The 19219-nt window shown below is 38.3% G+C and overlaps 4 protein-coding genes across 5 annotated transcripts; all 4 read right to left on the minus strand.

The window, feature by feature from the left end:
* Positions 1-2329: 2329 nt before the first annotated feature.
* On the minus strand, positions 2330-3122 carry LOC128701236 (pro-resilin-like). Its single transcript, XM_053794822.2, has 3 exons — positions 3102-3122; positions 2890-2985; positions 2330-2672 (listed from the first exon to the last, which is right to left on the minus strand). The coding sequence occupies exons 1-3, from the start codon at positions 3108-3110 to the stop codon at positions 2403-2405; spliced, it is 375 nt and encodes a 124-aa protein (XP_053650797.2). The 5' UTR covers positions 3111-3122; the 3' UTR covers positions 2330-2402.
* Positions 3123-11014: 7892 nt separating this feature from the next.
* Positions 11015-11800, minus strand: LOC128701447 (pro-resilin-like). The gene is made up of 3 exons (XM_053795151.2): positions 11767-11800; positions 11548-11658; positions 11015-11350 (listed from the first exon to the last, which is right to left on the minus strand). Exons 1-3 carry the CDS (start codon positions 11776-11778, stop codon positions 11099-11101), a joined length of 375 nt encoding a protein of 124 aa, XP_053651126.2. The 5' UTR covers positions 11779-11800; the 3' UTR covers positions 11015-11098.
* Positions 11801-14134: 2334 nt separating this feature from the next.
* LOC128701393 (pro-resilin-like) lies at positions 14135-14939 on the minus strand. Of its 2 annotated transcripts, XM_070100212.1 has the most exons (3): positions 14906-14939; positions 14665-14793; positions 14135-14465 (listed from the first exon to the last, which is right to left on the minus strand). In XM_070100212.1, the coding sequence occupies exons 1-3, from the start codon at positions 14915-14917 to the stop codon at positions 14214-14216; spliced, it is 393 nt and encodes a 130-aa protein (XP_069956313.1). In that variant the 5' UTR covers positions 14918-14939; the 3' UTR covers positions 14135-14213. The 2 variants fall into 2 exon arrangements, with proteins under 2 accessions (XP_069956313.1, XP_053651077.2); XM_053795102.2 differs by lacking the exon at positions 14906-14939 and having other exon boundaries at positions 14665-14898.
* A 3104-nt stretch (positions 14940-18043) lies between these two features.
* On the minus strand, positions 18044-18844 carry LOC128701448 (pro-resilin-like). Its single transcript, XM_053795152.2, has 3 exons — positions 18806-18844; positions 18567-18695; positions 18044-18368 (listed from the first exon to the last, which is right to left on the minus strand). Exons 1-3 carry the CDS (start codon positions 18815-18817, stop codon positions 18117-18119), a joined length of 393 nt encoding a protein of 130 aa, XP_053651127.2. The 5' UTR covers positions 18818-18844; the 3' UTR covers positions 18044-18116.
* Positions 18845-19219: the final 375 nt, after the last annotated feature.

Here is a 19219-nt window from a genome sequence, read left to right on the forward strand (position 1 = left end):
ATACGTCTCCTCAACATTCCTTTCACCTATAAATATATAACAATAATAACACTTTACATTCTAATTTTATTCTTACCTACAAAAATCATAAACGTCACCAAACTCCCTCTTTTCTTCCCACAATTTGACAATTAATATTTCAGCTACTGATTTATTCTCATTTTCTTTATCCCAGTAACACTACCACCCCTTTCAATATTTTTATTTTGCTCAGTGATAATATATTCTGTTTCTTTTTTACTGCAATACATCCATATACATTATATCTCCCGGTATTTTAGTCGCTTCTCAAGACACATATGACTTATACAGGACGTATTCTAACCTAATTATCCATGAAAGCTAAATGTGAAAAACTATTACGAAATACAGAAGATATCGGGTGAGACTGCGTACATTACTACTACTGCTACTACTGCTACTACTACTACTACTACTACTACTACTACTACTACTACTACTACTAATAATAATAATAATAATAATAATAATAATAATAATAATAATAATAATAATAATATATTATTATTATTATTATTATTATTATTATTACGTTGCGTAGCTGTAATTCTTTCTTGTTATCAGCATCCAGAATTATTTTCTGATATAGGTACATGTATATGTATAATATTTTACTTACTGTTAGTTTTAAATCATAATCATGGCATTTCTCTGAGCACTTGCTAGGTCATTTATACATAGTTATAAGTGTTTAGAAATTTGTAAACAAGATATTAAATACCGACAGATGTTAACCATCTCTCGGTAATAAATGCCATGTTTAAGAAATTGATAAGAAAAACTTGTGACTGCTTAAATATAGCGTCAGGCAACATTATTGTAATATTTCGTCCACCAGAGACAGAGAGATTCTGTAATAAAGTTGCCTGACTTTGCCTAATTGTTTTTTTATAGGCACAAGTTTTGATTTATTTGGCGATAATTTCAGGTAGTCGTTCTGTAATTTTTATTTCTTATTTCTTGTTTAGCTTATACAGTGACACATGGGGAACTAATGTGACATTTTATTACAGCAACGTTTCGCTCTCCATGAACTTTGCGAAGCCAATACTAGGACATAGAGAATATATACAGGTAACAAATTGAGGTGAAAGAGAATGTTGTCGGTATTTCTACCATCATTATTACTTGTTTAAGAAATTTGTCGTGTAAGTAGAAAATCATTTAGAAATTATTTAAATTGCAGTCTTTTTATGATCTTCCTTCTTGACACTAATTTAACAAAGTGAAAGCACTGAGAAAAATCATTATCAACAAAGACACTATCATTTCAATATATCACTCGGTCTTTTCATCTGATATCATTCCAGCTGAAGATGTCATGTTCATTTTATTTATATTGATAAGATCCTCTTGAGAGTAAAGGCTAAAGTCAGAACAGAAGAAAAAATTTCTTTTAGAGAAGTTCTGAGGGGTAAAAGATAGCAACAGGGTTTAATCCACCCACAGAGTGGATTGTTCCAGCTGCAGTGTGACTAAAGAATGGCTAAACTTGGCTCAGCTTCACCGAATGGTTTCAGAATGTAAGCTGTCCACTAACGTTAAGTGTAGACAACGTACCTACCTGGAAGGTGTTCCGGGGGTCAACGCCCCCGGATTTATGACCAGAGCTTTGGTAAGATGGGGAAGGAAGAAGGATGAGTAAGCATGGAAATATGGAAAAGTGTGGGTAGGGGAAGGGGAGATGGGGGAAATAAAGGTAAGTTGCCTAAACACTTTGGTGCATTTTAATACAAGTGCGTGTGTGCATAGTGTTATTTATAAAATTCATAGAATGGGGTATACCCCACTACCCATCAGCAGCACACATTTATACTGGCTGCATACATGTCCTTGTGTTAAATAACTTTTAGTTATTTGTTAATTTCTTTAAATCTCTTCAATCCATGAGATTAGGCAAGTTAACTTGGATACATAATAGATAGTATTTTACTGCTCAGACACAACTACTTTGGTCAATATCTAATTCTCAGGCACCATTTTATCACCCCTGGCTGTCTTCAAGAAAGCACTGGACAGGCACCTTAAGTCAGTACCTGACCATCCGGGTTGTAGTTCGTACGTTAGTTTGCGTGTGGCCAGCAGTAACAGCCTGGTTGATCAGACCCTGATCCACCACGAAGCCTGGTCTCAGACCGAGCCGCGGTGGCGTTGACCACCGGAACCCTCTCCAGGTAAACTCCAGGAGACGCTGTTATGTTCAGGGAGTTCGAAAGACCATAAAATGTCATATCGACTGTTCGACAAATTTCAGAATCGTAGCGAATAAGTTAACTTTAAGTCAATTGAAAGTTCGTACATAGACTTGCATGAATTTATTTACAGAATCTAATTTCTATATACATACATAAACCACAAGTTCATTTTAGTTTAATAATAAGTTAAACATAGCCGGGGGCAGGCTTGTAGCTGGGTTGGTAGGCTGGGGCAGGCTGGTAGGCTGGGTACTGGGCTTTACCCTCATATTCCACTTGAGCCACGTAGCCTGAGTCACCGTTCACAGTGTATGAAACTCTCTCCAGACGACCATCAGGAAGCAGCACGTAGTAGTTCCCCTGAGTATTGTAGCCGTCACGGGATTCTTGATGTCCAAAGTCGTTACCTGAAGGGTCGTCCTTCACGGCATAGTTGAAGTCGTACTTAGGATGACCCTGGATTTAAGACAAGGCATTTTCATCAAAAATATTACATACTTATTTTTTTTATGTTCCTAATCTTAGCATAACTTCCTTTATTAAGAACTTCCAAATAAAGCTTTCATCATGTAAGTTTTTTATGCCTATAAACGATAAAAAATTATTGTCATATTTAAACGTCAATGTACAATATTTTTTTCTTAAGATACGAGAGATGCTGGTATGAACCTACAGTTGGTGCTGGGGCCTTGTAGGAGGGAACTGGAGGGTTGTAGTTGGGAAGCAGCTCTGCTGATGCAAATGCCACAACGGCTGCCACTGTGAGAAACTGAAAAATCATGGGAAGTATCATATTATGTTGTCAAGTAAACATCGAATCTCGAAAACCCTGTTTCATTAACTAAAATCACGATTTTTTTTTCTTTTTTCAAACTAATGAAATACCTTAAACATGTTCGTGAAGGATCAAGTATTGTTAAACTGATGTTCACTGATGTACTCTTGCAGTTTATATATAGTTCTGGAGACTCCACCCACAATATGACGTCAGTAGTTTCACACTGTAAACAGCACATTTCACACGAACAAAAATAACTCGCAAACTTGACCGAGATGTAGATGTAATGACCTCCTGCTATGCTTTTGTTTTTTTCCCACCTGATCTTATTGCTCCCTGCCCAATGTATTTAATCCTCGCCTCCCTCTCATCATTATTTTTTTTAAAAACTTAATATGGTTTATCTTTCCAATAGCTACATGACCCATCTAAAATTTAAGCTTTCTCGTTCTTAACTGCCAATTGGCAGTATATATTTTCTCAAGGCTTTGTGTATTTATTAATCTCAGGCTCAGGAAAAAAAATTAAATACTCACCTATTTGAACTGCTCTTTCTTTGCTTCCCCTCGCGATACTCTTAACCTCTTTCTCTGTATATGCTATCTTAATTATGTTGCAAAAAATAAATTCAGAGTTTAGCTTATTTCTTCCCAGAATTCTCTTTCCAACCTCTTCATTGCATCATCCCACAATCATTCCTTCTCGCACCTCCACCAAATTACTTGAAGCCACAAGCCTCTACTTTATACGCTAGAATTATATTCTTAAGCTTTTCCCCAAACCTCCTCAACCTCTTTACCAGTGCTTTCTCTACCCCTCCTTTCTTAAAGTAGTCGCTTACACTCATCATTACCTGTCCTCTTCATTAATTCATTCACTGTCACAAGTCACTTATTCATTACCACTGTTCTTCTTGTACTGTTTCTTACTCATGCTACTCGTCTAAAAACTTGCCCATTCTGAAGTCTACCCATCAACAATTTATCCGCCAGTACAAACTCTACAAACTGCGTCCATTGCGACTTTCATTATACATCTTATACTTGTGTATCTTATTTTTTGTTAAAATATGTATTGCCTATTACCAAATCCCTTTCTATATATACATCAGTTAGATGCATTCCATTATTATTTGCCCTTTGTACGTTATATTCCCTACTAACAGGATATTACGGTATCCTACAACATTACAGTCTCCCACAACATCAGAATCTCCCGCAGTACTTCTCTCAGTTCAAAATTCCTTTAAAATTAACTTAACATCTACTAAAACATTTCTCTTCAACACTCAACTACGAAATAAATAAACTCTTGTAACAGATTTTTCATATTCCAATTTTATTCTTTTAAACAGAAATCTTAAACTTCAACACGCTCCCTCCTTGTTTTCCACAATTGTTTATTTAATATTACCGCTACTCCTTTATCTCTTCTTCTCTCAGATACACCTGATTTATTCTCATTTCCTTTATCCCAAAGAAACTCTGCCACCCCTTTTAATATTTTGTTATGCTCAGTGATAATATATGCAGTTTATTTTTCACTTAATTACATCTATGCTTATTCAGTCAACTAAACCAAAAAAAATTCTTCCTTCTCATGTTTTTTTAACTGATACAAAGGGGGTTACTAGCCTCTTGCTCCCGGCATTTTAGTCGCCTCTCTAGACACACATGACTTACAGAGGAAATATTTTAATCTACCTGCCTTTGGGAACTAAGAATAAAAAAAAACAGTGAGAAGAACTATTGCGAAATACAGAAAACTAACTCCTGATATGAGTCTCCATACATTATTATTATTATCATTATCATTAATAATAATAATAGTAGTAGTAGTAGTAGTAGTAGTAGTAGTAGTAGTAGTAGTAGTAGCAGTAGCAGTAGCAGCAGTAGTAGTAACAGTAGTAGCATTACGTAGTTTTGCGATGGTGTTTCCTTACAGTCAATATCCAGTATTTTCTTATATACATACAGTGTACGTATGTTTAATATATTTTTTTTTGTAAGGTTCTGTTCTTACGTACAGTTTTTTCACTCGAGGTATTTAATACCTACAATTGTATAAAACAGAATCTATGCAATGTTTGGTAACTATTAGACAAACATTTCGCCCACGAGGGATTATTCGTTTCCATAACAAAGTTTCGTAACTTCGCCCAAGTGTTTCTTGATGAACTGAGACACTTATGCAACATAAGGGAATCTTTATTGAAGTGTTTCTTCTATACCTGTACAAGCTTGTTTCTTATTGCAATAACATTTTGTGATTTTTGTCATTTCACTGTAAATAATAGTCACAATGTAAAAAATTGATTGATTTTTCTATTAGTAGATTCTCGTTAAAAAATTTAATTTAGACAGACAATCTGAATTTACGTAACTTGTCTGAGAGAGTTTTATGTACTAAAAAATACATTTGGAAATGTTTTGAAACACATTAGCTTGGTGCCTTTGTTTCTTGACTTTATTGGAATTATGGGCAACAGTGATAAAAACATAAGAATTGAGGAACACTGCAGCAGGCCTACCGGCCCATACTTGACAAGTCCTTCTCAAACCCACTAAAAAATATTCACCCAACCCATTATCAATATTACCAGATTAGCATGTTAGCTCAAGTTCCACTCAGATTTAACCCTTCTCATGTATTTATCTAACCAATATTTTCCTATATCCTTTCTAAATCTAAATAAATTTAATAAATTTTATAGTAAATTTAATATTGACTAATTAAAGTTCCACATTTAATGTGAAGGTACAAGCTGGCCCTAGAGAGGTTTCTTTTTCTATTTTTAATAATATACTATAAGCCCTTAGACAGCAGGTTGTTTACATCCTAGGAGCCAGGACTTGTATTTACGTTACTCAGTCAAAAGTCATAACAAAGGGGAAGGCAGAGAACCGGGGTTTGAGCGCCGGTTCCTCTGTCCGAAACATCATTATAAGCTTCTCTCTCCTACGTGCTGGTTATTTGTATATAAGCTGTCAGCTTACACTTAATATATGCCTCTTAATATGATATAAATGGAAAGAAAAACCAATAAGTTGAAGAATGAGTCACTTGCGCCATATTTAGAACCTTGATTACGAAAATGTTTTGCCAGTCAGTGGTTCTTCAGTCCAAAATATAGAAGAATGGTGAAAGTTCAGGAGGAATTTGAGATAATTAATCCCTTAGACAAGAATCGATGTGTTCAGTCCATCAAGATTGATGGACTAAACACATCGACACTTAATAAAAAATCCCAAATTTCGCACAAGTGCTTCATTCTTCATCCTCCTAATGAACAAAAGATATTATTTTTGTCCTCTGGTTAGGTTTTTAAACTTCTTAAACCCTTCATAATCTGCATATTAACCTTGATGTATGGTAATAGATGGTGTTGGACCGCAAGGTTCGTATATAATATTTAATACCTAACTTATGCACCATTTTGCCACTAGTTGGCGCTGTTACATTTAGACGGTTCCTAACAAAAAAAAAAATACATAAAATATTAAGGCCTCGGTTCAATAAATTCCCGAATCGTTGATAATAAGTTGATTTCAAATCAAGTAAAATGTCGTATATGGATATGCATGAATTTATTTAAAACAATTTATATTTACATAGACTTAGTGAATGTTAGTGTAACAATAAGTTAAGCATAGCCGGGGGCAGGCTTGTAGCTGGGCTGGTAGGCTGGGTACTGGGCTTTACCCTCATATTCCACTTGAGCCACGTAGCCTGAGTCACCGTTCACAGTGTATGAAACTCTCTGCAGACGACCATCAGGAAGCAGCACGTAGTAGTTCCCCTGAGTATTGTAGCCGTCACGGGATTCTTGATGTCCAAAGTCGTTACCTGAAGGGTCGTCCTTCACGGCATAGTTGAAGTCGTACTTGGGATGACCCTGGAAGTTTAATCATGGCATTTTTATTAAAAAAAAAAACAGATTTATTTTATGGTCCCAATATAACACAAGTTATTTCAGTTTAGGTGTGGAAGTGGAGTATTCATAATAAACGATTCAGAATGCCTAAAAAACGAAAGAAAATTATCAGAAAAAAATAATGCTAGTGTACAAGACTTGTATGAACTTGCACTTGGGGCGGGAGCCTTGTAGGAAGGTGGAGGGTTGTAGGAAGGTGGAGGGTTGTAGGAAGGTGGAGGCTCAGCCCATGCAACAGCCACAAGGATTGCCACGGTGAGAACCTGTAAACATGGAAATATAATACTATATTCTTAAACTTCAACACTGATTAAGATATATTTCGGATTTTTAAGATACATATACTGCGTGTATTATTCTACTTTAAAAATTACTTTAAAGAACATGGTTTTAGTAGATTAAGTCGAGCTAAACTGATGTTGACTGATACACTCTCGTCGCTTATATACTGGAGACTCCACCCACATTGTGACGTCAGTACAAGAAAAGCAATACAGTTTACCAAAACAAAAATTACCTAAGTACTGTACTTGACCGAGGTGTAGCGATAATCCTGACCTCCTTCCCCTCATCATCCTCATCTTGTAGTGCCGACCAAACAAGATACTGTTGACACAGAACATTGTTATGCTACTCAACTTCATCCTTCTTCTTTTAATGCAGACCAATACAGGGAACTATCTTAAAAAATTAACTTCACACCTCACAACTCGGTAGGAGTCATTATTTTTGTTGACTCATTATTAAATTTGAGAAGGTGAATGTTACGTGAGCATGTTAAGAGGTTGGTTGTCAATGTGGGAATCTGTAAGTATGGTTGTCTAGAGAGGATGTATGAGAGGCTGTGTCGGACTTGAAGGAGTAGTAAGCTGGAAGACGCGGTGTATTAAAGGAGCTTATGATGCTTCCAGTACCAGAGGCATTGTATGGAACCTTAACTCAGAGGGCAAGGACTTCCGTAGAGGAGTTGTAAGAATTTTCACTAGAAGTATATACGGAAAGATTATCATTCAGGATTTCCCTCATGGAGCGGAAATTCAGTCATAAGTTCTTGTATGGCACACTGCCGGCGAGAGAGCAATGTTCCTGTACAAGGAGGCTGTGGCCCCGGAGGTATACATTGCGTAGGGGAAATGAGTGTACAGCGTTATGTTGTGTATGTTTGTGACAGGTTTACTGAATTATGTTAATGTATGAAAAGGTGTCAGCGTTTATGATGGGATATGTAAATGCCCCTTTCATGACGTGAATTTAGAGAATATTTCTAGGGTGTCTATCAGGGCGGAGGCAGATCTTACAATGGACTGTATGAAGGCTAAGAACGTGCTCCGGGATGCAGCACATGAGTTGGTGATACGCAAACTATTCTTAGTGGACGAATAATCCTACAGGATCCTCCGTCGAATCACATGATATATAGAGGACCGTTTGGTATGAGATTTCCGCGTCCTTTCTACATGATGTGTGTGTGTGTGAGACTGTGGCACTGATATAGTGTGAAGGTTGTGTTAAGAAGTCCTCTAACGCAATGGATGCTGTAATATCTGAAAAAGTGAATCTAATATGTTTCGGTATCTATGATGTATATATATATTTCATTATGTATGGTGTATCATGTTTCATTGTCTATGATGTATCTGCAGTTTTGCATAAGTAATGTATCTTTTCAGAATTTTTTCACCTACCTCGGGCAAAAAGGACATAAGTTTCATCTTTGATAACTGGGAAGTTCCAGAACTTAAGTTGCTCCGTAATGCCCGAGTTCCATAGCGTAAAGGCCCTATGGTTTATGGTATGCAAAATAAGGACAGTACCGCAGCTAGATCTGAGAGCAATAATGTTTGTGTTATGTAACTGGGATGTCGTCAAGTGAGCTAAGGAGAGAGAAATTGTTAGCTTCCTCAGCATCCTGCACAGAGACATTGTGCAGTCCACTCTTGAAGGCATGAAAGGAAGAATTTTGCTCAACCTACCTTAATTAAGCTTCCTTTGCTAATGTTATTGTCGGAAATTTAAACAGTTGGCATCGTTGGCTGAAAAGACAAGAATTTCGTCCATGGGTGTCTTTGTAATACAGATTGGAGAGGAAAAGATTTCCAGGCAGCTTCTTTCTTACAACAGGAATGTGAAGTGTAAATAACGGTGTTAGCATCAGCCGTCTAAGGGTCGAGGACCCTTGGATGGAGGTCTCGACCCAATCCGTCCTGTGATGTTCGATCGATCCGAAAGTCGACGCACCGTCGTGTCGCTGGAAGGTCAAAGGCATGAAAATAATCAGTATAAATTCCCTCAAGGAAGTCAGACAACGAGTCGTTGCCCAAAGGAGATCCTGGGTTCTTAGAAAGATCCATGGGCGCTCCGGGGTTAGTTATCTGTGCCACTGGAAAAAGAAGAGGATTGGAAGGAGTCAGATTATGAATATGATCGTCAATGATAAAGTGAATTTCATTTGTTATATATATATATATATATATATATATATATATATATATATATATATATATATATATATATATATATATATATATTTTGTGCCGAATATGTAAAACTGGTCAATTAGCAAGAACTCATTTAAAATTAAGTCCTTTCTGAAATTTTCTCTTACAAGTTTAAAGATATATATTTTTCATTAACGTTAATGTAAAAAATTTCAATTTTGCACCAAAAGAATCTTAGAAAACTTACCTAACCTTATTATAACAAGATCAATTTATTTTAGCCTAACCCAACAAAATATATTTTAGATTTGTTTACAATAATTTAATTCTAAACAAACACAATGAAATATATTTTTTTCGTTAGGTTCAGAATGATTTTGGCGAAATTATTGCATACATAAATTTTTGCTTGTCCTATATGGCAAGATGAGCGTTGCTATTTAAGCCAAGATGGAAAGTTCTGCCTATTCGGCACGACATATATATATATATATATATATATATATATATATATATATATATATATATATATATATATATATATATATATATATATATATATATATATAGATATATATATATATATATATATATGGGATGGGAAAGGGGTTCAAACGGGACAACACTGATGAGAAACAAAAGAAAATTGCATATCCTCCTCTGCATCCTAGACTACCATAAGTGTTGCTGGTAGTGCTGATGTTACATGATAACTACTCCCTAGTGACTAGTCTATCCTTCACGCCGGAAAACCAGCAATTCTCGATTTCATCTCCCACACCAATCGAGCCACCTAGGCCGACAAAAGAAATGGGCGGTCGGACACCCACTAAGATATACCCTCTTAGCCGCCACCTTACTGAACCGACTGTCAGCCTCCAGGAATACTCCCGTCACCTAAGGACACACAAGGATACCCACCAAAACTCCGGAGGGCAACTCATCACATCCCTAGTTGATTCAACACCCCCGACAAGCAATGCCACCATCAAGGTCCTCAACGGAATGGGACGAACAACGGTTCCCTTTCTATGTACCTAAGATCAACTTATAACGGGAATATCATTCAAGGCCGAATGGGTAGGAGAGGAGGGGTGAGAGCACAAGATTTAGTTCTTCAGATCAAGAGCCTCCTCACCTCAACTAACCTTGAAATTCGAATTATGCAAACAAGCAGTGGTGATAATCGAGATAATTTGACAACGTGAAAGTATGATATAAAATCATTATAAACAAAAAAATATCAATGTCCTATATCACATGGTCTCTCATCCGGCAGCGTTTCAGCTGTTTTCGTAGGTATTTTATTTATATACAGACAGATAACCCTCTTGAGTGTGAAGGATACAAGAAAGCAAAAAATTTCGAGCAGTGAAGTCTTCAGGGAGAGAAAAAGTAGTTGTGTCCTGCATTCACTTTCATATTCTCTTAAAACATTTTTATCCATGACACTACACATATTAGGTTGTATAGTATATGGTAAAAGATAGAATTAGACTGTATGGGTACTTCCACAATGGTGAATAGTTAACTCTCATGCGCCACTTCCTCACTAGATGGCGATATTACGTTTAATAAATTCTAGAAAAATATTAAGGTATCACTTGCACCAATTTCAGAATCTTTGACAATAAGTTAACACTGATTCTAATAAAAGAGTGTATATTCATCTTGCATATATTTATTAAAAGTATTTACATAAACTATAATCGAATGTTAGTGTAATGTTCATTTAAGCATAGCCGGGGGCAGGCTTGTAGCTGGGCTGGTAGGCTGGGTACTGGGCTTTACCCTCATATTCCACTTGAGCCACGTAGCCTGAGTCACCGTTCACAGTGTATGAAACTCTCTCCAGACGACCATCAGGAAGCAGCACGTAGTAGTTCCCCTGAGTATTGTAGCCGTCACGGGATTCTTGATGTCCAAAGTCGTTACCTGAAGGGTCGTCCTTCACGGCATAGTTGAAGTCGTACTTAGGATGACCCTGAAAGTTAAAGAATAGCATTTTAATTACAAAATTACTACGGTTTTCTTTATACTGCAATTGTTAACACAAGTATCTTCAATTATGAAGGTGTATTAGTGGTGTACTTATCATCAGCGATTCAATATGCGTAAAAAATGAAAGAAAATTATCAAAATAAAATTGGATGCAAGTGTACAGCATTTGCATGAACTTACACTTGGGGCGGGAGCCTTGTAGGAAGGTGGAGGGTTGTAGGAAGGTGGAGGCTTGTAGGAAGGTGGAGGCTCAGCCCATGCAAAAGCCACAAGGACTGCCACGGTGAGAACCTGCAAGCATGAAAATAAAACACTATGATCTAAAGCTTCAATGTTCATTAAGGTATATTTCAGATTTTTCAGACTCGTAAACCACATGCATTTTTCTAATTTACTTACTTTAAAGAACATGGTTTTAGTAGATCAAGTCGAGTTAAACTGATGTTGACTGATGCACTCTCGTCGCTTATATACTGGAGACTCCACCCACAATGTGACGTCAGTAGCATTACAGGGAAAGCAGCACAATTCACAAATACAAAAAATTCTAAAATACTGTACTTGACCAAGGTGTGGCGATCATCCTGACCTCCTCCTCCTCCTCCTCCTCCTCCTCCTCCTCCTCCTCCTCCTCCTCCTCCTCCTCCTCGTCCACTTCCTTCTCCTTCTATTCTTCCTCTTCCTCTTCTTCGTCCTCCTACTCCTCCTCCTCCTTCTTCTGTTTCTCCTGTTTCTTCTTTCTTCTACTTGCAGAATGCATAATCTGAATTGTTATAGATCTGGAACAATGGACGATAGTTTGCTGGAGTATAGACCAAACGAGATACTGACTACATAGCCTTATACTGCTCATCTTCATCTCACAGCATCCTCTCTTTTTTTACAAACACATAAAACATAAAAACATCATACTTCATCGTGATGTATCTGCTAATTTGTATAAATGATATATTATCTTCCGGTATTCATCACCGACCTCGGGCAAGAAGGACGTCACTTTGATAACCGGGAATTTCCTGAACTCAAGTTGTCCGTAATGTACGAGTCACACTGCGTGAAGTCCCTTTGGATTATGATATGCGGAATGAGAACAGTATCGCAGAATTGAGAGAAACTTGTCTGTGTATTGTAACTGAAGTGTTGTCAAGTAAGCTAAGGAGAGAGAAATTGTGAGGTTGCTCAGCATTCTGCAAAGAGACAATGCACATTTCATTCTTGAGGGCATGAAATGAAGCGTTTTGTCCAACATGCCTTAGGCATCCATTGCTAATGTTTTTGTCGGAGATTTAATCCGTTGGCGTCATTGGCCGAAGAGAAAAGAATTTCATCCAGAAGAGTCTTTGTAATACAGATTTTAGAGGAAGAGATTCGAGGCAGCTTTTTTCTTAGAAAAGGAGTGCGGAGTATCAGTAACAGCTTCAGCATCAATAGATACAGGTCGAGGGCCCTTGGACGGAGGTCTCGACCCAGTCCCTCAAGTGACGTTCGATCGATCCAAAGATCGACGCTCAGTCATGGGAGAAGCCAGAATCGAAGTCGGAGTCGCGCGAAGGTTAGAGGCATGACAAGGGTTAGCAAAAACACTGGCAAATGAGTCAGGCAACGAGGTGCTGCCAAAAGAGGAATCTGTGTTTGTAGAAAGGTTTGGGGGCATCCCGGGGTCAATTATGGGTGCCACTGGAAAAACAAGGAGACTGGGAGGAGGCAAATTATGGAACGGTCGTACATGATTAATTTCATTTCACTTGTTTTCCTACAAAATGAGGGGGGGGGGTTAAAGCGGGGCAACGCCAATGAGAAACAAAAAAAGACTGTATATTTCTCTCGGTGTTCTTAGTAATGCTGATGCTGAATGAAAACTGCTCACTACCCTTCATGCCAGTAAACCATTAATCCATGACTACATTTTCCACATCAACCGAGCCACCTTGGCTGACAGGAATATGGGACGTTGGACACCACCCAAATCAAATCCCCATTTGACGCCACCTTCCGGAACCAACTGTCATCTTCCAGAGACAATCCCGTCACCTAAGTGCGCACGAAGACACCCACCAGGACTCCGCAAGGCAGCTCAGCAAATCACCAGTTGATTCAATGCCCACGACAAACACCCCTATAACAACCAAGGTTCTCAACGGAACAGAACAGCATCGGTTCCGTTTCCATCTACCTTGGACCATCAATTTACAAAAGAAATATCCCCAAAGGTGGAATGGGTAGGAGAGGAGGGATGGAGGCACAACATTCGATTCGATGAAGGATGGAAATGCCTCTTCACCTCAACAAAATACTATTTGAAAGGCGAATTATGGGAAACAGGCAATGTTGATCAGCAAGATAGCTCAACGTCAAGTATTGATAGAAAATCATTTTCAACAAAGACAGTATCAATGCTCTATATCACATGATCTTTTAATCTGACAGCATTCCAGTTAAATTAGCATTTTTTTTTTTTACACAGGTAACCATCTTGATAGTGAAGGAGAGAAGATAAAATATTTCGAGGGGGGAAAAGCAGTTGTGTTTCGCAGTCGGTTTCTTATTTTCATGAAATTTCTTTTATCCATGAGATTATGCATATTAAGTTGTGTATAGTAACAGGTAGTATATGATTGTATAGCTACTTCTACAATGATCAATACTTAACTCTCTCTGTCGCCACTTCCTCACTAGATGGAGATATTACGTTTATTGAATTCTAGTAAAATATTGAGTTTCAGAATCTTTGACAATAAGTTAACACTGAATCTATTAAAAGACTGTATACCCATCTTGCATATATTTATTTAAAGTATTTGTATTTACATAAATAAACTATAATCGAATGTTAGTGTAATGTTCATTTAAGCATAGCCGGGGGCAGGCTTGTAGCTGGGCTGGTAGGCTGGGTACTGGGCTTTACCCTCATATTCCACTTGAGCCACGTAGCCTGCGTCACCGTTCACAGTGTATGAAACTCTCTGCAGACGACCATCAGGAAGCAACACGTAGTAGTTCCCTTGAGTATTGTAGCCGTCACGGGATTCTTGATGTCCAAAGTCGTTACCTGAAGGGTCGTCCTTCACGGCATAGTTGAAGTCGTACTTAGGATGACCCTGGAAGTTAGAGAATAGCGTTTTCATTACAAAATTACTACGGATTTTTCTAACACTGCTATTGTTAACACAAGTATCTTCAATTATGAGGGTGTAATAGTGGCGTATTTACCATAAACGATTCAGTATGCTTAAAAAAACGAAAGAAAATTAACAAAATAAAATTGGATGCAAGTGTACAGCACTTGTATGAACTTACACTTGGGGCGGGAGCCTTGTAGGAAGGTGGAGGGTTGTAGGAAGGTGGAGGGTTGTAGGAGGGTGGAGGGTGGTAGGAGGGTGGAGGCTCGGCCCATGCAAAAGCCACAAGGACTGCCACGGTGAAAACCTGCAAGCATGAAAATAGAACACTATAATCTAAAGCTTCAATGTTCATTAAAGAATATTTCAGATTTTTCAGATTCATATACCACACACATTTTTCTAATTTACAAAGTTACTTTAAAAAACATGGTTTTAGTAGATCAAGTCAAGTAAAACTGATGTTGACTGATGCACTCTCGTCGCTTATATACTGGAGACTCCACCCACAGTGTGACGTCAGTAACATTACAGGGAAAGCAACACATTTTACAAATGCAAAAAATTCTAACATATTGTACTTGACCGAGGTGTAGCGATCATCCTGATCTCCTCCTCCTCCTACTCCTCCTCCTCCTCCTTCTATTTCTCCTGCTTCTTCTACTTGCAGAACGACAGTTTGCTGGAGTGCAGACCAAACGAGATACTGACTACGTAGCATTATACTGTTCATCTTCATCTCACAGCATCCTCTCTATTTTTACAAACACATGCAAGCATCATTCTTAAAAAATAAACTATTTTTCTCACGCTCTAGCAGGAGTCATTATTTTTCTGACATTATTTCAGGAGGCGGACTCTACGTGTTCATGTAAAGAGGTTGGTAATCCATCTGAAAATCTTTAAGGACGGTTAGCTAGAGAGAATGTACGAGAGATTGTATCAGACTTTCAGAAGTGAACTGGAAGACTGGGTGTATCGAAGGAGCTTCGGATGTTCCCAGTACCAGGGAGGTATGGAACGTTCTTTGGGTAAATATTTCCATTTTGGAATTGTATGTACGTTTACTAGAATTATATATGGAAAGATTGTGACATTTGAGGATTTTCATTATAGAGAGAAAATTCATTCATAAGTTCCTGCACCGCACATTTCCAGCGAGAGAGCAATGCTCCTGTACAGTAAGGTTGTGGCCTGGGAAGAATACACTGAATAAACGAAAGAATCTACAGCTTGCCATGTTGCGTATATCTGTTACAGGTTTATTAGATTAAGTGAATGTATGTCTAAGGTGTTAGTTAGCCTTTATGATGAGATGTGTAAATATGCCTTTCTTGACGGCGTTGTCAATGAAATTTGAATACGTTTAATATGACTGTCAGTGCAGCGGCAGATCTCACAATGGACTATGTGATGTGGATAATGAGTTGGTGATACACAGTTGTAAGCAGATAAATATTACAGGATTTTCTATCGAATCGCATGGATTATGGAAAACTGTTTGGTAAGAGAGTTCTCCATCCTTACGAAGTGACGTATGTGTAAGATTGTGGACCTGTGAGAAGTCCTGTAACGCGATGGCTGCTGTAATATCTGTATTGTGTGTCTGTTATTATCTATGATGTATCTATTTTTCATTATCTATGGTTTATCATATTTCATTTTCTACCATGTTTCTTTATTTATGATGTATTTGCTATACTTCATCGAGATGTATCTGCTAATTTGCATAAATAATATATGATCTTTCAGTATTCATCACCGACCTCGGACAAGAAGAACGTCACTTTGATAACCGGGAATTTCCTGAGTTCAAGTTGTTCCGTAATATACGAGTCACACTGCGTGAAGTCCCTTTGGATTATGATATGCGGAATGAGGAGAGTATCGCAGCAAGAAATGAGAGAAATTTGTCTGTGTATTGTAACTGGAGTGTTGTCAAGTAAGCTAAGGAGTGAGAGGTTGAGAGGTTGCTCAGTATTCTTCAAAGAGACAATGCACATTCCACTCTTAAAGGCATGAAAGGAAACGTTTTGTCCAACATGTCTTAGGCATCCGTTGCTAATGTTTTTGTCGGAGATTTAATCCGTTGGCGTCAATGATAGAAGAGAAAAGGATTTCATCCAGAAGAGTATTTGCAATACAGATTTTAGAGGAAGAGATTCGAGGCAGTTTTTTCTTAGAATAGAAGGGCTGAGCGTCAGTAACAGCGTCAGCATCAATAGATACAGGTTGAGGGCCCTTGGACGGAGGTCTCGCGTTCGATCGATCCAAAGATCGACGCTCAGACATGGGGGAAGCCAGCATCAAGGTCAAAGTCGCTCGAAGGTTAGGGGTATGAAAAGAGTCAGCAAGAACACCGAACACCGGTAAATGAGTCGGGTAACGAGGCGCTGCCCAAAGAAGAGTCCGTGTTCGTAGGAAAATCCGCGGGGCATCCCGAGATCAGTTATGGGTGCCACTGGAGAAAGAAGGAGACTGGGATTGGGCAAATTATGGATCCATCGTCCATGATTAATTTCATTTCACTTGTTTTCCTACAAAATGAGGGGGAGGTGGCGCGGGGTTAAAGCGGGACAACACCAATGAGAAACAAAAAAATAGACTGGATATTTCTCTCGGCGTTGCTGGTAATACTGATGCTGCATGGAAACAGCTCACTGCCCTTCATGCCAGAAAACCATTAATGCACGAATGCGTTTCCACATCAACCGAGCCACCTTCAATGGGAGGTCGGACACCAACCACCTTCCGGAACCGACTCTCAGCTTCCAGAGATAATCCTGTCACCTAAGTGCGCACGAAGACACCCACCAGGACTCCGCGATTCAGCTCAGCAAATCACTAGTTGATTCAATGCCCACGACAAACACCACCATCACCACCAAAGTCCTCAACAGAACAGAGCAGCATCGGTTCCGTTTCCATCTACCTAGGACCATCAATTTACAAAAGAAATATCCCGAAAGGTGGAATGGGTAGGAGAGGAGGGATGGAGGCACAACATTCGATTCGATAAAGGATGCAAAAGCCTCTTCACCTCAACAAAATACCATTTGAAAGGTGAATTATGGGAAACAGTCAATGTTGATTAGCATGATAGTTCAGCGTCAAAGTATTGATAGAAAATCATTTTCAACAAAGACAGAATCACTGTTCTATATCACATGATCTTTTAATCTGGGAACATTCTAGTCATATTGGCATATTTTTATTTATACAGGTAACCATCTTGATAGTGAAGGAGAGAAAAGAAAAGATGTCGAGCAGTGAAGTCTTGAGAGGAAAAGTAGTTGTGTTTAGGAATCGGTTTCATATTTTCATGAAACTTCTTTTATTCATGAGATTATGCATATTAAATTGTGTGTATAGTAACAGGTAGTATATGACTGCATAGCTACTAAAACAATGATCAATACTTAACTCTCTCTGTCGCCACTTTGTTAAAAGATGGAGATATTACGTTTATTGAATTCTAGAAAAATATTAAGGTATTACTCGCACCAACTTCAGAATCTTTGACAATAAGTTAGCACTGATTCTAATAAACGACTGTATAATCATCTTGCATATATTTATTAAAAGTATTTACATAAATAAACTATAATCGAATGTTAGTGTAATGTTCATTTAAGCATAGCCGGGGGCAGGCTTGTAGCTGGGCTGGTAGGCTGGGTACTGGGCTTTACCCTCATATTCCACTTGAGCCACGTAGCCTGAGTCACCGTTCACAGTGTATGAAACTCTCTGCAGACGACCATCAGGAAGCAGCACGTAGTAGTTCCCCTGAGTATTGTAGCCGTCACGGGATTCTTGATGTCCAAAGTCGTTACCTGAAGGGTCGTCCTTCACGGCATAGTTGAAGTCGTACTTAGGATGACCCTGGAAGTTTAAGAATAGCATTTTCATTACAAAGTTACTACGGATTTTTCTAATACTGCTATTGTTAACACAAGTATCTTCAATTATGAGGGTGTAGTAGTGGTGTATTTATCATCAACGATCCAGTATGCTTAAAAAACGAAAGAAAATTAATAAAATAAAATTGGATGCAAGTGTACAGCACTTGTATGAACTTACACTTGGGGCGGGAGCCTTGTAGGAAGGTGGAGGGTTGTAGGAAGGTGGAGGGTTGTAGGAGGGTGGAGGGTTGTAGGAGGGTGGAGGCTCGGCCCATGCAAAAGTCACAAGAACTGCCACGGTGAGAACCTGCAAGCATGAAGATAAAACACTGTAATCTAAGGTATATTAAGGTATATTAAGGTATATTTCAGATTTTTCAAACTCATATACCACATACATTTTTCTCATTTACTTACTTTAAAGAACATGGTTTTAGTAGATCAAGTCGAGTTAAACTGATGTTGACTGATGCACTCTCGTCGCTTATATACTGGCGACTCCACCCACAATGTGACGTCAGTAGCATTACAGGGAAAGTAACACAATTCACAAATACAAAAATTTCTAACGTACTGTACTTGACCGAGGTGTGGCGATCGAGCATCCTGACCTCTCCCTCACCATCCTCCACTTCTACCTCCTTTCTTCCAATTTCCTCCTCCTCCTCCTCCTCCTCCTAGTCCTCTCATCTTCCTCTTTCTTCTCTTACTCCTTTCTGAATACATAATCCAATTTGTTATAGATCTGGAACAATGAATAACAGTTTGCTTGAGTGTAGAAAAAACGAGATACTGACGACACAGAACATTATAATACTCAACTTCTTTTCG

This window comes from Cherax quadricarinatus, chromosome 72, assembly GCF_038502225.1.
Source record: "Cherax quadricarinatus isolate ZL_2023a chromosome 72, ASM3850222v1, whole genome shotgun sequence".
Classification (NCBI taxonomy): Eukaryota; Metazoa; Arthropoda; class Malacostraca; order Decapoda; family Parastacidae; genus Cherax; species Cherax quadricarinatus.